General features: G+C 53.1%; 2 protein-coding genes across 9 annotated transcripts; one reads left to right on the top strand and one right to left on the bottom strand.

The window, feature by feature from the left end:
• Positions 1–934: 934 nt before the first annotated feature.
• On the bottom strand, positions 935–5,389 carry TMEM176A (transmembrane protein 176A). Its single transcript, XM_040260410.1, has 7 exons — positions 5,309–5,389; positions 4,339–4,549; positions 3,776–3,886; positions 2,601–2,657; positions 2,225–2,437; positions 1,578–1,688; positions 935–1,235 (listed from the first exon to the last, which is right to left on the bottom strand). The coding sequence occupies exons 2-7, from the start codon at positions 4,531–4,533 to the stop codon at positions 1,194–1,196; spliced, it is 729 nt and encodes a 242-aa protein (XP_040116344.1). The 5' UTR covers positions 4,534–4,549; positions 5,309–5,389; the 3' UTR covers positions 935–1,193.
• Positions 5,390–5,769: 380 nt separating this feature from the next.
• On the top strand, positions 5,770–13,925 carry TMEM176B (transmembrane protein 176B). 8 transcript variants are annotated; one of them, XM_040260404.1, is made up of 8 exons: positions 5,770–5,887; positions 6,731–6,797; positions 8,229–8,460; positions 10,813–10,923; positions 11,546–11,602; positions 11,840–12,061; positions 12,973–13,092; positions 13,607–13,925. In XM_040260404.1, the coding sequence occupies exons 3-8, from the start codon at positions 8,269–8,271 to the stop codon at positions 13,700–13,702; spliced, it is 798 nt and encodes a 265-aa protein (XP_040116338.1). In that variant the 5' UTR covers positions 5,770–5,887; positions 6,731–6,797; positions 8,229–8,268; the 3' UTR covers positions 13,703–13,925. The 8 variants fall into 8 exon arrangements, with proteins under 8 accessions (XP_040116338.1, XP_040116339.1, XP_040116335.1 ...); XM_040260405.1 differs by having other exon boundaries at positions 5,777–5,887; positions 13,610–13,925; XM_040260401.1 differs by having other exon boundaries at positions 5,782–5,887; positions 6,673–6,797; positions 8,261–8,460.
• Positions 13,926–14,309: the final 384 nt, after the last annotated feature.

Below are 14,309 nucleotides of genomic sequence, written 5' to 3'. Positions count from 1 at the left end.
TTTACTTTGTTTTGTATTTGTTGTGTTTCCTTTCTCTGAGAATTCTTTCCCCTTGTTGACACTGCTGTGTATCCTTTTGCTCTAATAAAACTCAGCGGTGAGTACAACTTGATGTGGAGTTTGTTCCTTCAAGCGGAGCACTGAGCGTGTGGGTGGCTGTGGGACTCCGAATGGGTAGATGCTGGTTTCAAGACTTAGTTCTCTGAATTCATGTTCCTGCTTCTATTGTGGCTTATTCAGGTTGGCCATGAATTTAAAAACACATGACTCCTATTTTATCCAGAAGTTATAGGTATCTTTTTTCATGGGTGGTAGTGATTTAGTGGCTAAGTCATGTCCAACTCTTGCAACCCCATGGACTGTAGCCCACCAGGCTCCTCTATCCATGGGATTCTCCAGGTAAGAAAACTAGAGTGGATTGCCATTTCCTTCTCCAGAGGATCTCCCTGATCCTGGAATAGAACCCTGGTCTCCTGCATTGCAGGCAGATTCTTTACTGACTGAGCTGTGAGGGAAGCCTCCCCTCCCCTTTCTTTTTTGTGGGACAAGTATCCAAGGTTTGTATTTCATCACAATGTTGGATGTTCTAGCTTTATAAAAAAAGATTTCTGAAATGATTGCATCTCAGTGTTATCTTATCTAATTCTTAATATTTCCAGTCAAAATTAAAAAATGTCCAACTCTCAAATGGTCAAGGATTTACCCTCTTAACTCTGAATTGTGAGTAGCCTGGCTCAGAGTTTCCATTCCTTTCATCCATCCCTGGGTATTTGAACCTAGAGTTCCCAGTACCAGCCTTAAAGAGACTCTGTTTTCAGGGATGGCTACTCTAGCCCCAGAGAGGGGTTGGGAGTGGGAGGATCTTCCTAGCTTTGCTGTTGGCTCATTCTCCTCTGTCTTCCTCCAACCAAGAGAAATACCCTAGGCAAGAAGCTGGGAGCAACAGTACAGGAGTTTATTATCATCAGTACTCAAGAGGGGCATGAGGCAGGCAGGTGGTGAAGGCGAGTTGGAAATAGGCAAGAACAGCTGAGACGGTGGAGCAGGTGGTGGCTGTGGCCATGCGGGAGGATCACTGGGGCAGACAGAGCCTCTCTTCCTGGCCTGGCTCTTCTCCCATGAGGCAGATGCTTGGACACCCAGTCCAGGCGGGAGCTCCAGGCATGAGTCCTCCAGAGAGGCAGGGCTGGATCTCACTCACTTCTGGCAGTTTCTTCCAAGGGAAGGTCTCTTTTCTAAAGGAAAAGGAGAGGGTGAGACAGCCCATGGGGGAGAGAAAGTGTAAACGCTCTCCTCCAGGGCAGCTCAGTTCTGGAGTCAATCGGATCTGACATCAGCCTCATGCAAAGAGCCCCAGGTCCCACCATGGACCCGCACATCCCTGGCTCCATAGGGTCTTTGGACTGGGTACCACTTAGTCAGGGATAGGAGCTCTGCGGGTTGGGCCACCATGGGGGTAGAAAGACAGGAATCATTCCCATTGAGACTCTCTGTAAGGACCCTTTTCTCCTCCCCAAACCACCCACTCTCCAGTCCTGTTCCCTTGCTGCCCCCACCACACAAGCTTTGGGACTCACCTCCTTATGTCTGTATCTTCTCCAGCAGCACAGACACAGGGGCAGCAGAGATGCCAGAATCAGTAGAATCCAGACCCCTAACAGCATGGCATTGATGCTTATGAACAGGGCCTGGGGACAGAGGCCCAAAGCCGTGAGCCCCCAGAGTGGCTGTTGCCACGTGGAGTCTGTGTCCCCCTTCTGCATGGCACAGGGCCACTCTCCACCCCATTTGTCCCATTCCCCACATTTGTAGCTTCCAGGGTTGGGGAGGTGGGATGAAGAAGGAGCCCTGTGTTGGGGGGTCTGTGGCTGTAGCATGGAGAGAGCACGTCGGTTTCCTCATCAGAAAGGGACAGGCTTGGGCAGTGATCTGTTTTCCCTGACAACTCCGAGACCTAAACGGGCCTTGAACCCCTTCACACCCTGTCCCATATGTGCAATACTAGCTCTATTGGCTCATTTATTCTGAGTTCGACATTTGTATTTCCCACGGATCTGTAACTGCCCACAAACTGCAGGGACTGCTTGTGTTTTGTTCACTGCCGTGTCTGTTTGTCAGGGCAGAACAGGTCACACCCTCTTTGATGAACCGCCTCCCTCCCGTCCAGGGTCGGACTGCCCCCACCTTGTCCCCCACCTGCTTCTGTGTGTCCCCGCCCGGCTACCTTCAGCATGTTCACGTAGGCGGTGCACTGTTGCAGCCTCCCGAGGTCGGGACTCAGGGGGCTGGGGGCCCCTGTGGGCCTCCAGGAGGGGGAGACATCACAGATGCCCTTATAGAAAATAAAGCGGTACACATAGAATCTTCTAGCCCCGATTATGATGGCGGCAGTGGCCGTGGAGAAGGCTGCCAGGGCGAGCAGGGTCCTCAGCAGGGCCTGGTGAGGAGCAGACACAGAGAGACCTTGGAGACTCAGTTTCTCTGGCACCCACCCTGGGGCCAGGGGTGGGAATGGGGGAGGGGCGTGTGATGGAGCCGGAGGCTTGGGAAGGCCTCCAGCTTCTGGCCCTGGTGTTCACCCTTGCCCTTCCCCAACTCACCCAGTAGATGCCAGCTCGTTTCTCATAAATGAAGGCGACAGCTCCAGCCAGCACAGCCTGGGGAGAGGTTGAAGCTGCAGGGTTTGTGCAGAACCCCCAACTCCCCCATCCCCTGCCTCCTCCCCAGCTGCCTGCTTCCTTTTTCCTCCATGACTCCCATAGTCATCTAGCTGGCCCTTCCCCACAGCACTCCACACAGGCCCGAGGTCTGTGGTCTGTAAGATTACGGGGAGAGTACTGAGGCCTGAATTAAAACTCCTGAGGCTGTAGGACCCTCTACTTAGGAGACATCAGACAAATGCTCATGGTCAAGTCAGGAGTGAGCCCTCCTTCCCCTCTCCAAACTCTCTCTTTCGAGGCAGCACCAGGGGCTTTACAAAAGCTCCAGGGTGGTGGGGTGGAAGGTCCAGGTTGTTGGAGGAGCTCTCGGTACAGGATGAGGGTCAGCCATCTCTGAGTGGGCATGGGCGCCCATTCCAACAGCTCAGCCTCCCGCCCAGCGGGCCTTCCAGGACAGGAAGCCTGGTCAATCCTGGAGGAAAGATGGATCAGGGTCCTGTCTGGCAACGCTGTAGCTCATCTCAGTGTGTTTTTGCCATGGGGTGGATGAGGATGGTTACTTTTGGCTCCTCTCTTCATACGTGCGCTTTGCTGTTGTTCTGTGAGTGTGGGCAGGATACAGGGTGCCTCGGTCCTACCATGACCCGCCCCGCCCATCTCTTGCTGCAGGTGGCATACCTCCTTCTGCTGACATCACCACTGTGGTCCAGGGTTCCCCCCTCCCCCGAGAGCCCGGTGTGCAGGACCCGCAGAGGACCATGCAAAGCCACCAGGAGGTGCCCCTGGCTTGCACATCCTCCGGCTCATCCTGCCTCCCCCATCTCAAAGCAGTGCCGGAGTTTAGAGATGAGCCCGCCCAAGATCCTCAGCTGATCTCCTACTGAAGGTGGGAGAAGTGGTGGGAGAGGCCCTGGGCAGCAGCCTGGGAGAGCTGACCAGTGGCCGTGGCCCTCCCAGCCCTTGGCTCAGCTGGTTGCTGTCAGTGGAAGCAGGGCATAGGCCTGGAGGAGCTGGAGTTGTGTTCGGGTGCTAACAGTCCACATTTTGCTGGGTCGATGGTAGCGGCCTCTCCCTCCTCGGGTCCATTCTTCCCACTGTCCTCCTGCCTCACTCACCACAGCCCCCGTCCAGATGGGAGCTCCTGAATTCCTTAGGGTGGTGGGGGAGAAGATGTAGAGGAATCCTCCCAGGACCCCGCTCAGCACCCCCAGCATGATCTGCATCACCTGAAAGATGAGAAACCTAAGCACATGGATCCCGGGAGCAACCCTCTGTGCCTAAGTCTCAGGGTAGCTTTTGGGAGACCTGCCACTCCAGGTATTAACAGTTAGAACCTCATGAAAGAGAGAGAAAAAGAGGGGGGAAGGGAAGGCAGAGGAGAAGAGGGGAGGGGAGGGAGAGGATGAACTCAGGGCTCTCCCAGCTGGGACTTTAAATGGTCAGGGGCTCCTTTGCACCCTTCAGCCCATAACCTACCTTACCTACAGCTCTCACTGAGAGGTAAGTGGGGGGAAAAGCAGGAACTTGATCTCCGGTTAGAAGATAAGACTGGCTTAGCATCCTGTTCGGAGTGAGGCTGGCAGGGAGCTTGCATAGCGAGAGAAGAGGGGCTTCCCCTTCCAGGTCTGGGGAGCCTGGGCACCTGTCCGCACCCCTCACGGCTGGCAGCCTTACTCACCCAGCAGGTCACCAGCAGCCTGTGGTGGCCCAGGGCCCTGGAGGTGGCGTGGGGCCCAGGCAGGAGGAAGGGCTGAAGCACGGAGCACCCGCCCAGCAGGAGCTTGGCCAGACCCGACTCGTGGTGGAAGTGCAGCTGGATGCAGACAGGCTGGGGAGCCCTGGGGGCCGCCTCCCTGTGGTCCACCGTCTCCATGCCTCTGGACACCTGCCTGGCAGGGAGGAAGGGAGTGTCGGGGGTGAAGAGTGGGCAGGAGGAGGTTGGCACGGATTCCACAGGAGCTGGCGGAGACCCCCCACACCACCCCGGGTCACAGAGCAGCTCCCAGGACCTGTCTTGAGGGGGCATCTCATGAAGGATGCTTGAGTCTCCAGAGGCTGGGACCACTGCTCGGTTCATGGGGCCTCCCCTTCACCCCAGACTTTCCCTTCATCTTCCTCCCACCACCTTGGGGGCTGGACCAGGCCGTGGCCCAGAGTTCTCACTTCTCCCCTCTGCCCCCAGCAGGCTTGTGCCACCCCAGTACCCCCGCCCCTGGCTCCTCTCTCTGCCTCTTCCCCTTTGGAGCCCCCTGGCTGCTGGGCAGAACCGAGTCTTGGCTGCCTGCTGAACTTCTCCTGAAGCAGCTGTTCCCTAGCTGAGTCTGGGGACCCTCCAGCAACCCCTAAATACTTCTCTCCTCACCAATGGCTCCTCAGTCCTGTTCTAACTGCCCTCCCCACCCCACCAACCCAGCATGAAGGATGAAGCCATGGATGGAGATGGAGACCAAAGGTGGGAACGACTTGGCATCAGTGCACCTGGCCCCCCACTCCTGTACCTTCCTGGAGGCCCCTCCTCTGCAGGGGAGGTTGGTCCCTCCCTCTCTCCCTGCCCAGCAAGTTCTGGAGGGCCTGTGGCGGCAGGGTGGGGCCTCCTCTGAGAAGGGTCTTGGGGGAAAGGGTCCTCCCAGGCTATGGACCTGCCTTACCTGCTCTCCTCAGGGACCGGCAGTGGAGAGTGGTGGGCAGGGCTGGGGAGACCCGAGCAGGCAGAAGCGGGAGGTACTTGGTGGAGTGCCAGCAGGGAAGGATGAGGCAACTTCCCAGCTGGAGCATAGGGCCCCTCCAAGGTTTTCCAGCTTCTGGGAAAAGCTGGGCTCTGGTGTCTGGGAGAGCGCAAGGGCCAGGTGGGTGGCCTGGGAGATGGAAGAGCTGACCAGCCCTAGGAAACCCTAAGAGGCCATTCTGTCTCCTGTCCCCACCAGGGCAGGGGCTTTCTGATCAAGGATTCCCCCAGTGTGTGTGCTGTCTGAGTAGGTATGGACCTGCCAGAGTGTGTGTGTGTGTTCTCTGCCTTCTCTGGCCAGCCTGACTGTCTACTCAAGACCAAACCCCCCTAGAGGGGCCCCTTTGGCCCAGCTTCTTTCTGGGAAGTCAAGATGCTGAAGGTCATGTCCTCATCACTCCATCCCTTCCTTCTGCTCTCTCCCACCCCCCAGTGGGTCTCAGCTCTGGGCAGCTCCTCCCAGCTCTGCCCGGCTCGGCCGCTGGCTTCCAGAGGACAGCAGGTGAGAAGAGCCTTTACAGCCTAGATGATCCCCCCTTCCAGGAGACACTCACCACCAAACCCCACCCTCCAACTCTCTCTAGGAGGCTCCAAGACCAGTCCCCAAAGCCCCCATCCTGTCTCACAGGATGCCATTCTTCCCGGTTCCTGGTTCCCCTAGGACCTGCTTGGAAGGGAGGGATACATTAGCGAGAGGAAGGGACCCTAGAAAAATGCCTGGGGAGGGCCGGGAGCCCATGTCTGGCCACATCAACTGGGCGGCTGTCCTTCCCTAGTGCCTCATGCCTCTATTCCAGGGGTGAGGTGGCTGAGGCTAAGGAGGGTTTTTGGTGAGAGGTCTTTTGGTAGGAAAGGTGGAAGGTGGAGGGCCCAGGGTATAGCATGGGCTCTGGCTGGTTCTCTCCAGCTTGAGGGGGAATAGGGAGGAGCTGGGCAGAGAGGAGGGTCCAGGGCTGTGAGGAAGAGCTCCATAGCCTGAAGTCAGGGTGGCGTGAAAGGGAACCTTCATGGGGCTGGCCTGGCTCAGAGGAAGAGCAGGAATCCAGGCTGATCTGGGGACTGGAGTTGGGAGGGGGGTGTGGAGGGGGGAAGTGGTGGTACCCAGAGGACTTGGAGGGGGTAGGGGGGAAGTACTGGTACCCAGAGGCTTGGAGGAGGGTGGAGGGGGGAGGTAGCAGTACCCAGAGGACTTGGGGGGTTGGGGGAAAGAGGTGGTACCCAGAAGACTTGGAGGCAGCTGGAGCCTAAGCCACTTTCTGGGCCTTAATATGATGCTTATTCCTGGAGTCCAAGGATGATCTGGCTGGAATTCTGACTGGGCTTCCTGGGATGGGTCTGTGAACAGGTCTGAACCTCCTTGTGCATCTGCAGAATCATCAGACACCCGACTTGTATCCTTCACAGGAGGCCAGGTAGGTGAAGCATGAAGCTGCTCTGAGAAGCTTATACAATACAGATGGGAAGACTTTAAATTTATCGTCCTCACTGATGTTATTAGAATCGTTATTAATAATGCTATGATTTAAACAGTGATCATTAGGATGACCATGAGAATTGCTTGTAGGGGATTTCTTTTGGAACAAGGCAAGTTGATTCCAAAATACGCAAGGAGAAGTAATCTAGCAAAAGTGGCCATCAAAGAGAAAAGTAACATGGTGAGGGGGTCAATGAAATAGCTCAGCTAAATATTAAACTCTGTATTTATAATTAAAACTTATGGTCATGGTGCATGACTCATCAGATCCACCAATGGGCCAGTTAAATAGTAAAACAGACTTGGTTTCCTATGGGAATTTCACTTTTGCTCCAGGGAGCATTTTAAATCAGTGGGAGAAAGATGATGCATTCCATAAACAGGATATATTTTCAGAAGTTTAACATCTTAAAAAAAAAATGGATCCATTTTTCCCCAGGTTACAAGGTAAGTTCCAGATAGATCAACATTTAAATGTGAAAACTGAAAACATAAAAGCACTTAGAAGAAAACAGGGAAGAATTATTATTTTATGATCTTGACATGGCAAAGTCCTTTTTAAGTATGCTATATAACTCAGAAATCATGAAAAAATGACTGAAAATTTTGATTATATAAAAATACAAGCTAAGTCAAAAATAAATTACAAATATTAAAGCCCTATCTGCAAGTCATGTCACAGATAGTAATTTTTCAAACACACAAAGAACTCCTGTAAAGACCAAAACAAAACAATAAAACAAGGCAGTCATAGGATATGAAAGGGAAGCTCACAAAAGAAGAAGAAAAAGGCGCTTAAAGATGAAAAGAAAGTCAACCACAGTCATAATGGGAGAATTAACAATATTGCAATAGTCATAGAAGTGGATTGGAACAGTCACAGGAAGCATATTAGAAAATGGTAATAGTTTTCTGCCTGGAAGGTAACTATCTGGCTATGAGAGAAAGATATATAATTGGTATAATTATAATAGGAGAGAGGATTTTAGCAGTATACACTTACTTATCTTTTGATTTTTTTTTTTTTACCATATAAAAGCATTATGTGTAAATATACACACCATGCTGCTAAAATAATTCAGATTCCTTTCTTTGTTAATCCCAAACCCCAGACAAACTGTATCTGACCATTTGGGGAAGAGATCCCAGGATACATGTGGTGAAAACTCTACAAATGATTCAGATTTGTATTCCAAATTAAGATCAGGGACTTCCCTGGTGGTTCAGTGGTTAAGACTCTGAACTTTCTAGGCTGGGGCATGGGTTTGATCCCTGGTCAGAGAACTGAGATCTCACATGCTGGGACTTAACATGGAGACTATTTTCTTACCCTGCACTCATGCTGTGTATTCCTTTTCTTCTTCCTCAGCTCTCAGACCTCACTCCTGTACATCTCCCCAGCAGGAAGGATGGCCCAGAACACGCTGACTGTGAATGGAGTTGATGTGGGCTCTACGCTCTCCCAGCCCACCCACATTGACATCCACATCTACCAGGAATCCGCTTTGGCACAACTGCTAAAAGCTGGGAGTTCCCTGGTGGAGCGCCTGTCTCACCGTCCTGCCAAGGCCAGGATAGGCTATGGACAGCTGGCACTAGGGGTAAGAGTGGGCTGGCTGGAGAGGTGGGTTAGCAAAGTGACACAGAGGCAGGTAACACTCTTTCTCCAATATGATGTGAGAAAAGAAAGTGGGTAAAATCCCCATGAAAACTCACAACTTGTATCCCCACTTGTTTGGAAGTTTTGACACAGAGATTGAGATGGAAAGAAGTAAGGGATTGCTTCTCTGGTGCAGTATGAGCAGTTCCAGCCAGAGGTAGGGGTGGGCAGGTGGGAGGATCACTGGAGGCTTTTGAACCCATGTGGACGGAGGGCCTACAGATGCCAGGCAATATGATAGGCATGTTGCGGGGAAGGCTTAAGCCAGAATCCCTCGATGATCACCTCAAGGTGCTCAGCACTCCTCAGAAGGGTCAGGCTACACAAATGCCTAGAGGTAAAGGTAGATCAGGTGGCCACCTGATGCGAAGAGCCAACTCATTGGTAAAGACCCTGATGCTGGGAAAGATCAAAGGCAAAAGGAGAAGAGGGTGGCAGAAGATGAGATGGTTGTTTGGTATCACTGATTCAACAGACATGAGCTTGTAAGCAAGCTCTGGGAGTTGGTGATGGACAGGGAAGCCTGGTGTGCTGCAGTCCATGGGGCTGCAAAGAGTTGGACACGACTGAGTGGTTGAACAACAACAGGTGATGTGCTTGGAAGACAGGACGGCCTCCTCCAGAGGGCCTCCTGCAAGGAATGGCATATGAGCCAGACCTTGAATGGAGAAGCAATGTGTTTAACAGATAGAGGTGGAGGATGGGAGGAAAGGAATTTCAGGTTTTGAGAATGCCTAGAACAAAGGCAAAGAAGCTAGAAAGCATAGGGCAGGTTCTGTCAGAGTAAAGAGAATGGGACTCCTGGCTGATTAGACTGGAAATATAAACCAGTATTGCTGAGAGCCTTGAGTGACTGGCTGAAGAGTTCGTCCTGGATCAGCTTCAATGGTGGGAAGGATTGGACATGGAGGGATTCCGGGGTAGGCACCCGAGCTTCAGGAAGCCTTCCAGCCAGGTGCTGTCCAGGTAAGAAGTATGGAGGGTCAGCATCTGCGAGGTTACAGCAAAAATGAGGAGGAGAGAGAGGAGTCCAAGTCTTCGGTGGGTGGGATCACTTGGGAGTGGGTGGACTTGGGGCACCAGAGAGGAGAGGAGTCTGAGAGGATGCTGAGGTTTGGAGTGAGAGTGACCAGAAGACTGGAGCGCTGGAAGTCAGTGAGGCAGACCCTGGCAGTGTGGGGGGTGGGGTCTGGCATTTGGATGTGATGAATCTGAGAGGCTGGCAGGACATGTAGCTGATGATGTCCATGTAGGTGGTGACGTCCAAGAAGCCATGATAGTCAGATCCTCCAGGAAACAGACACCCAGTGGGGAGCTAGGTGTGCAAAAGGTTTACTGGGGTGTAATATCATGCAGCGAAAAGGGCAGGAGTGGGCAGGGGGAGAGAGGAGGTCTTGAAGGAGCCCTGATGAGGTCTGTAGTAGCCCAGTAGGGAGCTTGGGAGCAAAGACTGCCCACTACAGGAGTCCCGTTCTAGGTGGAAATGGCCCTTGAACCACCACCTTGCTTAGTCCTTGCTGGGCAGCTATCCCTAAAGAATGTGCCTTCGGCTTGAAAGATGAGGGAACCCTGAAGACTCTGACCACTGCAGGCTGTCAGCTAGTGAAGCGTGCAAGTCGCTCAGTCGTGTCTGACTGTTTGTGACCCCATGGACTGGAGCCCACCAGGCTCCTCTGTCCATGGGATTCTCCAGGCCAGAATACTGGAGTGGGTGGCCATTCCCTTCTCCAGGGGATTTTCCCGACCCAGGGATTAAACCTGGGTCTCCTGCATTGCCAGCAGATTCCTTACTGTCTAAGCCACCAGGGAAGCCCAGGCTGTCAGCCAACCACACTCCTTTCTGGAAGGAGGTCTTTGTGGCCCATCCTGGACAGGATGGTGGGCTTCCCATGAGAAAAAGAGGAGAAAAGAAGCAGGAAGCATCAAGTGGATGACAAGGTGTGGTATTTAGGAAAACTGGGATTTAGGAAAGAATGATGGATAAAATGCTGTCAAGTCAGAGGGGTGAGGGAGAAGCAGGATGCACTGCTTCATGGATAGAACTTCCAGAATTCAAGCAGAGAAGTCAAGGCAGGGCAAGAGAGGGGAGCCATCTCCAGGAGCTGAGAGCTAGGGGGCTGCGCCCGGAGCGCGTGGGCTCATGGGAAGGGGCGTGGCTTTCCCCATCTCTTGCAGGTGACCCAGCTGTTGCTTGGGGCTATCAGCTGTGCTCTCCAGGAGCTGGGATCTGGGTGGCTGTGCCGGGAGCGTGTGGGCTCATGGGAAGGGGCGTGGCTTTCCCTATCTCTTGCAGGTGACCCAGCTGTTGCTCGGGGCTATCAGCTGTGCGCTCGGTGGGCTTCTCTACTTGGGACCCTGGATTCGGCTGCGTGCCTCGGGCTGTGCCTTGTGGGCAGGGTTTGTGGTGAGTAAGAAAGGGGTTATGAGTCTGTGGCCATACCATCCTGAGGACGCCTGATCTCATCTGACCTTGGACGTTAAGCAGGGTCAGGCCTGGCTAGTACTTGGATGGGAGGGAAGGGCTGTGATCTCCTTGGGGGGCAAGTGGTCATGGACAAGGAGAAAGAAAGTTCCTTTGGATCTGGGTCAGGGATCAGGGGAAGAGACCACAGGCCCAGGGACCAAATGCCTTATGTTATGAGGACGCCGGTGGGATGAGATGCTTGGATGACATCACCGACTCAATGGGATAAGAGTTTGGGCAAGCTCAGGAGATGGTGAAGGACAGGGAAGTCTGGTGTGCTGCAGTCCATGTGGTCACAAAGAGTCAGACACCTCTTAGTGACTGAACAACAGTGATGAGGAGGCTGCCTTAGCGGGTGGGCAAAACCCTTCCATCCTCCGTTTTCCTCTTAAAGGCATGGCTGGGAAGAGTCAGGTGGTTGTAAATGGAGTCCTGTCAGTCTGCTAAGTTTTTTTGCATGGCTCTTGGATCCTGCTTCAAACTGGCTGTTCGGAGGCCTGTTGGGAGAAGTGTGATGGGAGACGGTCAACTGGCGGGCTTTTCTGGTGTCTTCTCTTCCTAGGCCATTGCAGCAGGCGTTGGGGCCATTGTCCACGAGAAACGCCGGGGCAAACTCTCGGTGAGTCAGGCATCCTCTGCCCCACCTTGTCCTCTGTCCCCCTACGACGTCTGTTTTCCTGCTCTATTTTTCTGTCTTCGCTCCTTTGGTTTCAAATATCCTAAGATCTTTCCTAGAGGGGTAGGGAGGGTTTATCCCAGGCCAGGAGGCTGGGGAAGAGGAGGTTGGCTTGAGGCCGGGACCCCACGGCTCTGCCATCCATGGAGGGGGACCGCCTCTTGAACCTCTCTCTTCTAGGGCTGCGCATCAGGTCTGCTCACCCTGGCTGGCATTGCCACAGCTGTGGCCGCTGTCGTCTTCTGTGTGAATAGCTTCCTCTGGGAAGATGATGGCTTCTATGACATCAGCTCCGTGTGTGATTCCTTAGTCCCTGTCACCCCCACCTCTTGGTACCAGCAAAGAAGTTCCTATTCATCGTGGGAGGAGGAGGACTGCAGAAGATACATGCAAATGCTGATGGTGAGAAAGGAGAGTCAGTCTTCCAAGAACACATCACAGCTGTAAATTGGGGGACTGGGGCACCAGAGAGCAGACACGGAGGCCCTCTGAGCGTGGACCTCATCTGACGTTGTTGGTTCAGGAGATTTTAACTTAAATTGAAGACACCATTCAGATCTCTGGGCATGATCATTCCCTGAATCAAAGGGGATGAGGAGCAAAGAGGGGACAGGATATCATGAGCCACCCTTCTGTCTTTCCTGGTGTGTGACTGCTATCACACATCCCCTGCTGGGTAACACACGGCCCCCCAATGCAGTGACTTAACACTGCAGTTGGTTAGTATGTCTCACATTCTGTGGGTTGACTAGGCTCACACGGGCAGTCCTCACTTGGGTTTTCTCAGGCAGTTGCAGTCATGGGTCAGTTGGGTGTGAAGTCATCCAGGAGTTTGATTGGCTGGACTGCCAAGATGGCATTAAGCAGGGTCAGGGTCAGGGTCACATGTCAGGGGGCTCAGTTGGGGAGTACCAGCCAGGGAGGCTACAATGGCTTCTCCGTGTGGCTTGGGCAACCGGGTTACAATAGGCAGCATCCCACTATTAGCATTTTAAGATGTAGGCAATGGAAGCTGCCAGGCCCTAGTGTCACTTTCACTGTATTTTGTTGATCAAAGCATTCCCAGGCTTTGATTCCAAATTCCAGGCGGTTGAGCAATAGTCTCCACCTCTTCACATGGTGTGGTAAAGTCACCCTGCAGACAAGCAAATAGGATGGAGACTGGCTGCCCCTGTGGTTGGAAAATGCAATCTGCTTCTGGGTGAGAAAGAGTTAGTTGAACAGACTCTGATACCTCCTAGCAAGATGAGAGTAACAGAGGAATCACAGGAGCTGACTCCTAACTGTAACTGTTTTTTCTCCTTTATCTTCAGGATTTGTTCCTAGGAATCCGGGCTCTGCTCCTGGCTATCTGTGCTCTGCAGGTCATTGTGTCCTTGGCTTCCCTGGGCGTGGGTCTTCGAAGCTTCTGTGGCCAGAGCTCCCGGGCCCTGGTGAGCTGTTAGGGAGAAAGATCCCCTGGAGGAGGAAGTGGCAGCCCACTCCAGTATTCTTGTCTGGAGAATCCCAGAGACAGAGGAGCCTGGCGGGCTCCGGTCCACTAAGTCACAAAGAGTCGGACACAACTGAAGCGACTGAGCACACACATCACACAGGGAAAGGGCGGGTCTGGCCGGCTCAGCTGTAGGGAATGACAGCGGGACAGGAACACGGCTGAGCATGGTCATGCTCCCCTCACTCAGCCTTTCCCTGTGCTGGGCTCTGCCCTTCGCTGTCTGGGGAAGGTGACCCCATCACTCTGTCCTGGGTTAACATCTGCCTCCCCTGCTTCTTTGCTGTCAGTTCCGCACTTTCTCTCTTTTCTGGCCTAGATCTTGTCTAGCTCCCCTTCTTCCATCAGCTTTTCCTTCCCTCCTTCTTTCCTTTGCCTGATTGCCAAATGGAGCTGACTCTGTCCCATCCTTTGCCTCCCAAGGATTGATTTTCTTCCTGTTTTTCTTTTTCCAGCAGGATGAAGAAGGGTCAGAGAGGAATCTGCTGGGGGAGAATTCAGTGCCCCCCTCCCCCTCCAAGGAGAAGACCACGGCTGTCATTGTACTGTGAATGGCCAGAGACCCTTGCCTGGACCCTGCATGCCCCTCCCAAGTCACCCGGGGCCCCTCACCACCCTGTCCCACAGACTTGCTTCCTGTGCTCACTTTTCTTCTCCCCACCCTCACCCACTGTGGCCACTCCAGGGTCTTCCATTCAGTGAACAGGTATTGTCACGTTTCCCCTAGTGCTGATTAAACAGAAGTAACCCCAGAGAATGATTTTGTGTGGAAAAGATGTAGTCTTTGTTTGTTAATATACCCAGTGCATCGATACTCAATTGAATGAGAATTACGCATGAGATCCAACCAATCCATCTTAAAGGAAATCAGTCCTGAATATTCATTGGAAGGACTGATGCTGAAGCTAAAACTCCAATACTTTGGCCACTTGATGAATAGAAGTGACTCATTTGAAAAGACCCTGATGCTGGGAAAGACTGAAGGCAGGAGGAGAAGGGGATGACAGAGGATGAGATGGCTGGATGGCATCACCAACTCAATGGACATGAGTTTGAGTGAGCTCCAAGAGTTGATGATGGACAGGGAGGCCTGGTGTGATGCAGTCCATAGGGTCGCAAAGAGTCAGACAAGACTGAGTGACTGAACTGACTGACTGA

This window comes from Oryx dammah, unplaced genomic scaffold (genome assembly GCF_014754425.2).
Source record: "Oryx dammah isolate SB20612 unplaced genomic scaffold, SCBI_Odam_1.1 HiC_scaffold_18, whole genome shotgun sequence".
NCBI classification, from domain to species: Eukaryota; Metazoa; Chordata; class Mammalia; order Artiodactyla; family Bovidae; genus Oryx; species Oryx dammah.
The sequence above is the reverse complement of the archived record's forward strand: the minus strand, read 5'-3'. Positions and strand labels throughout refer to the sequence as shown.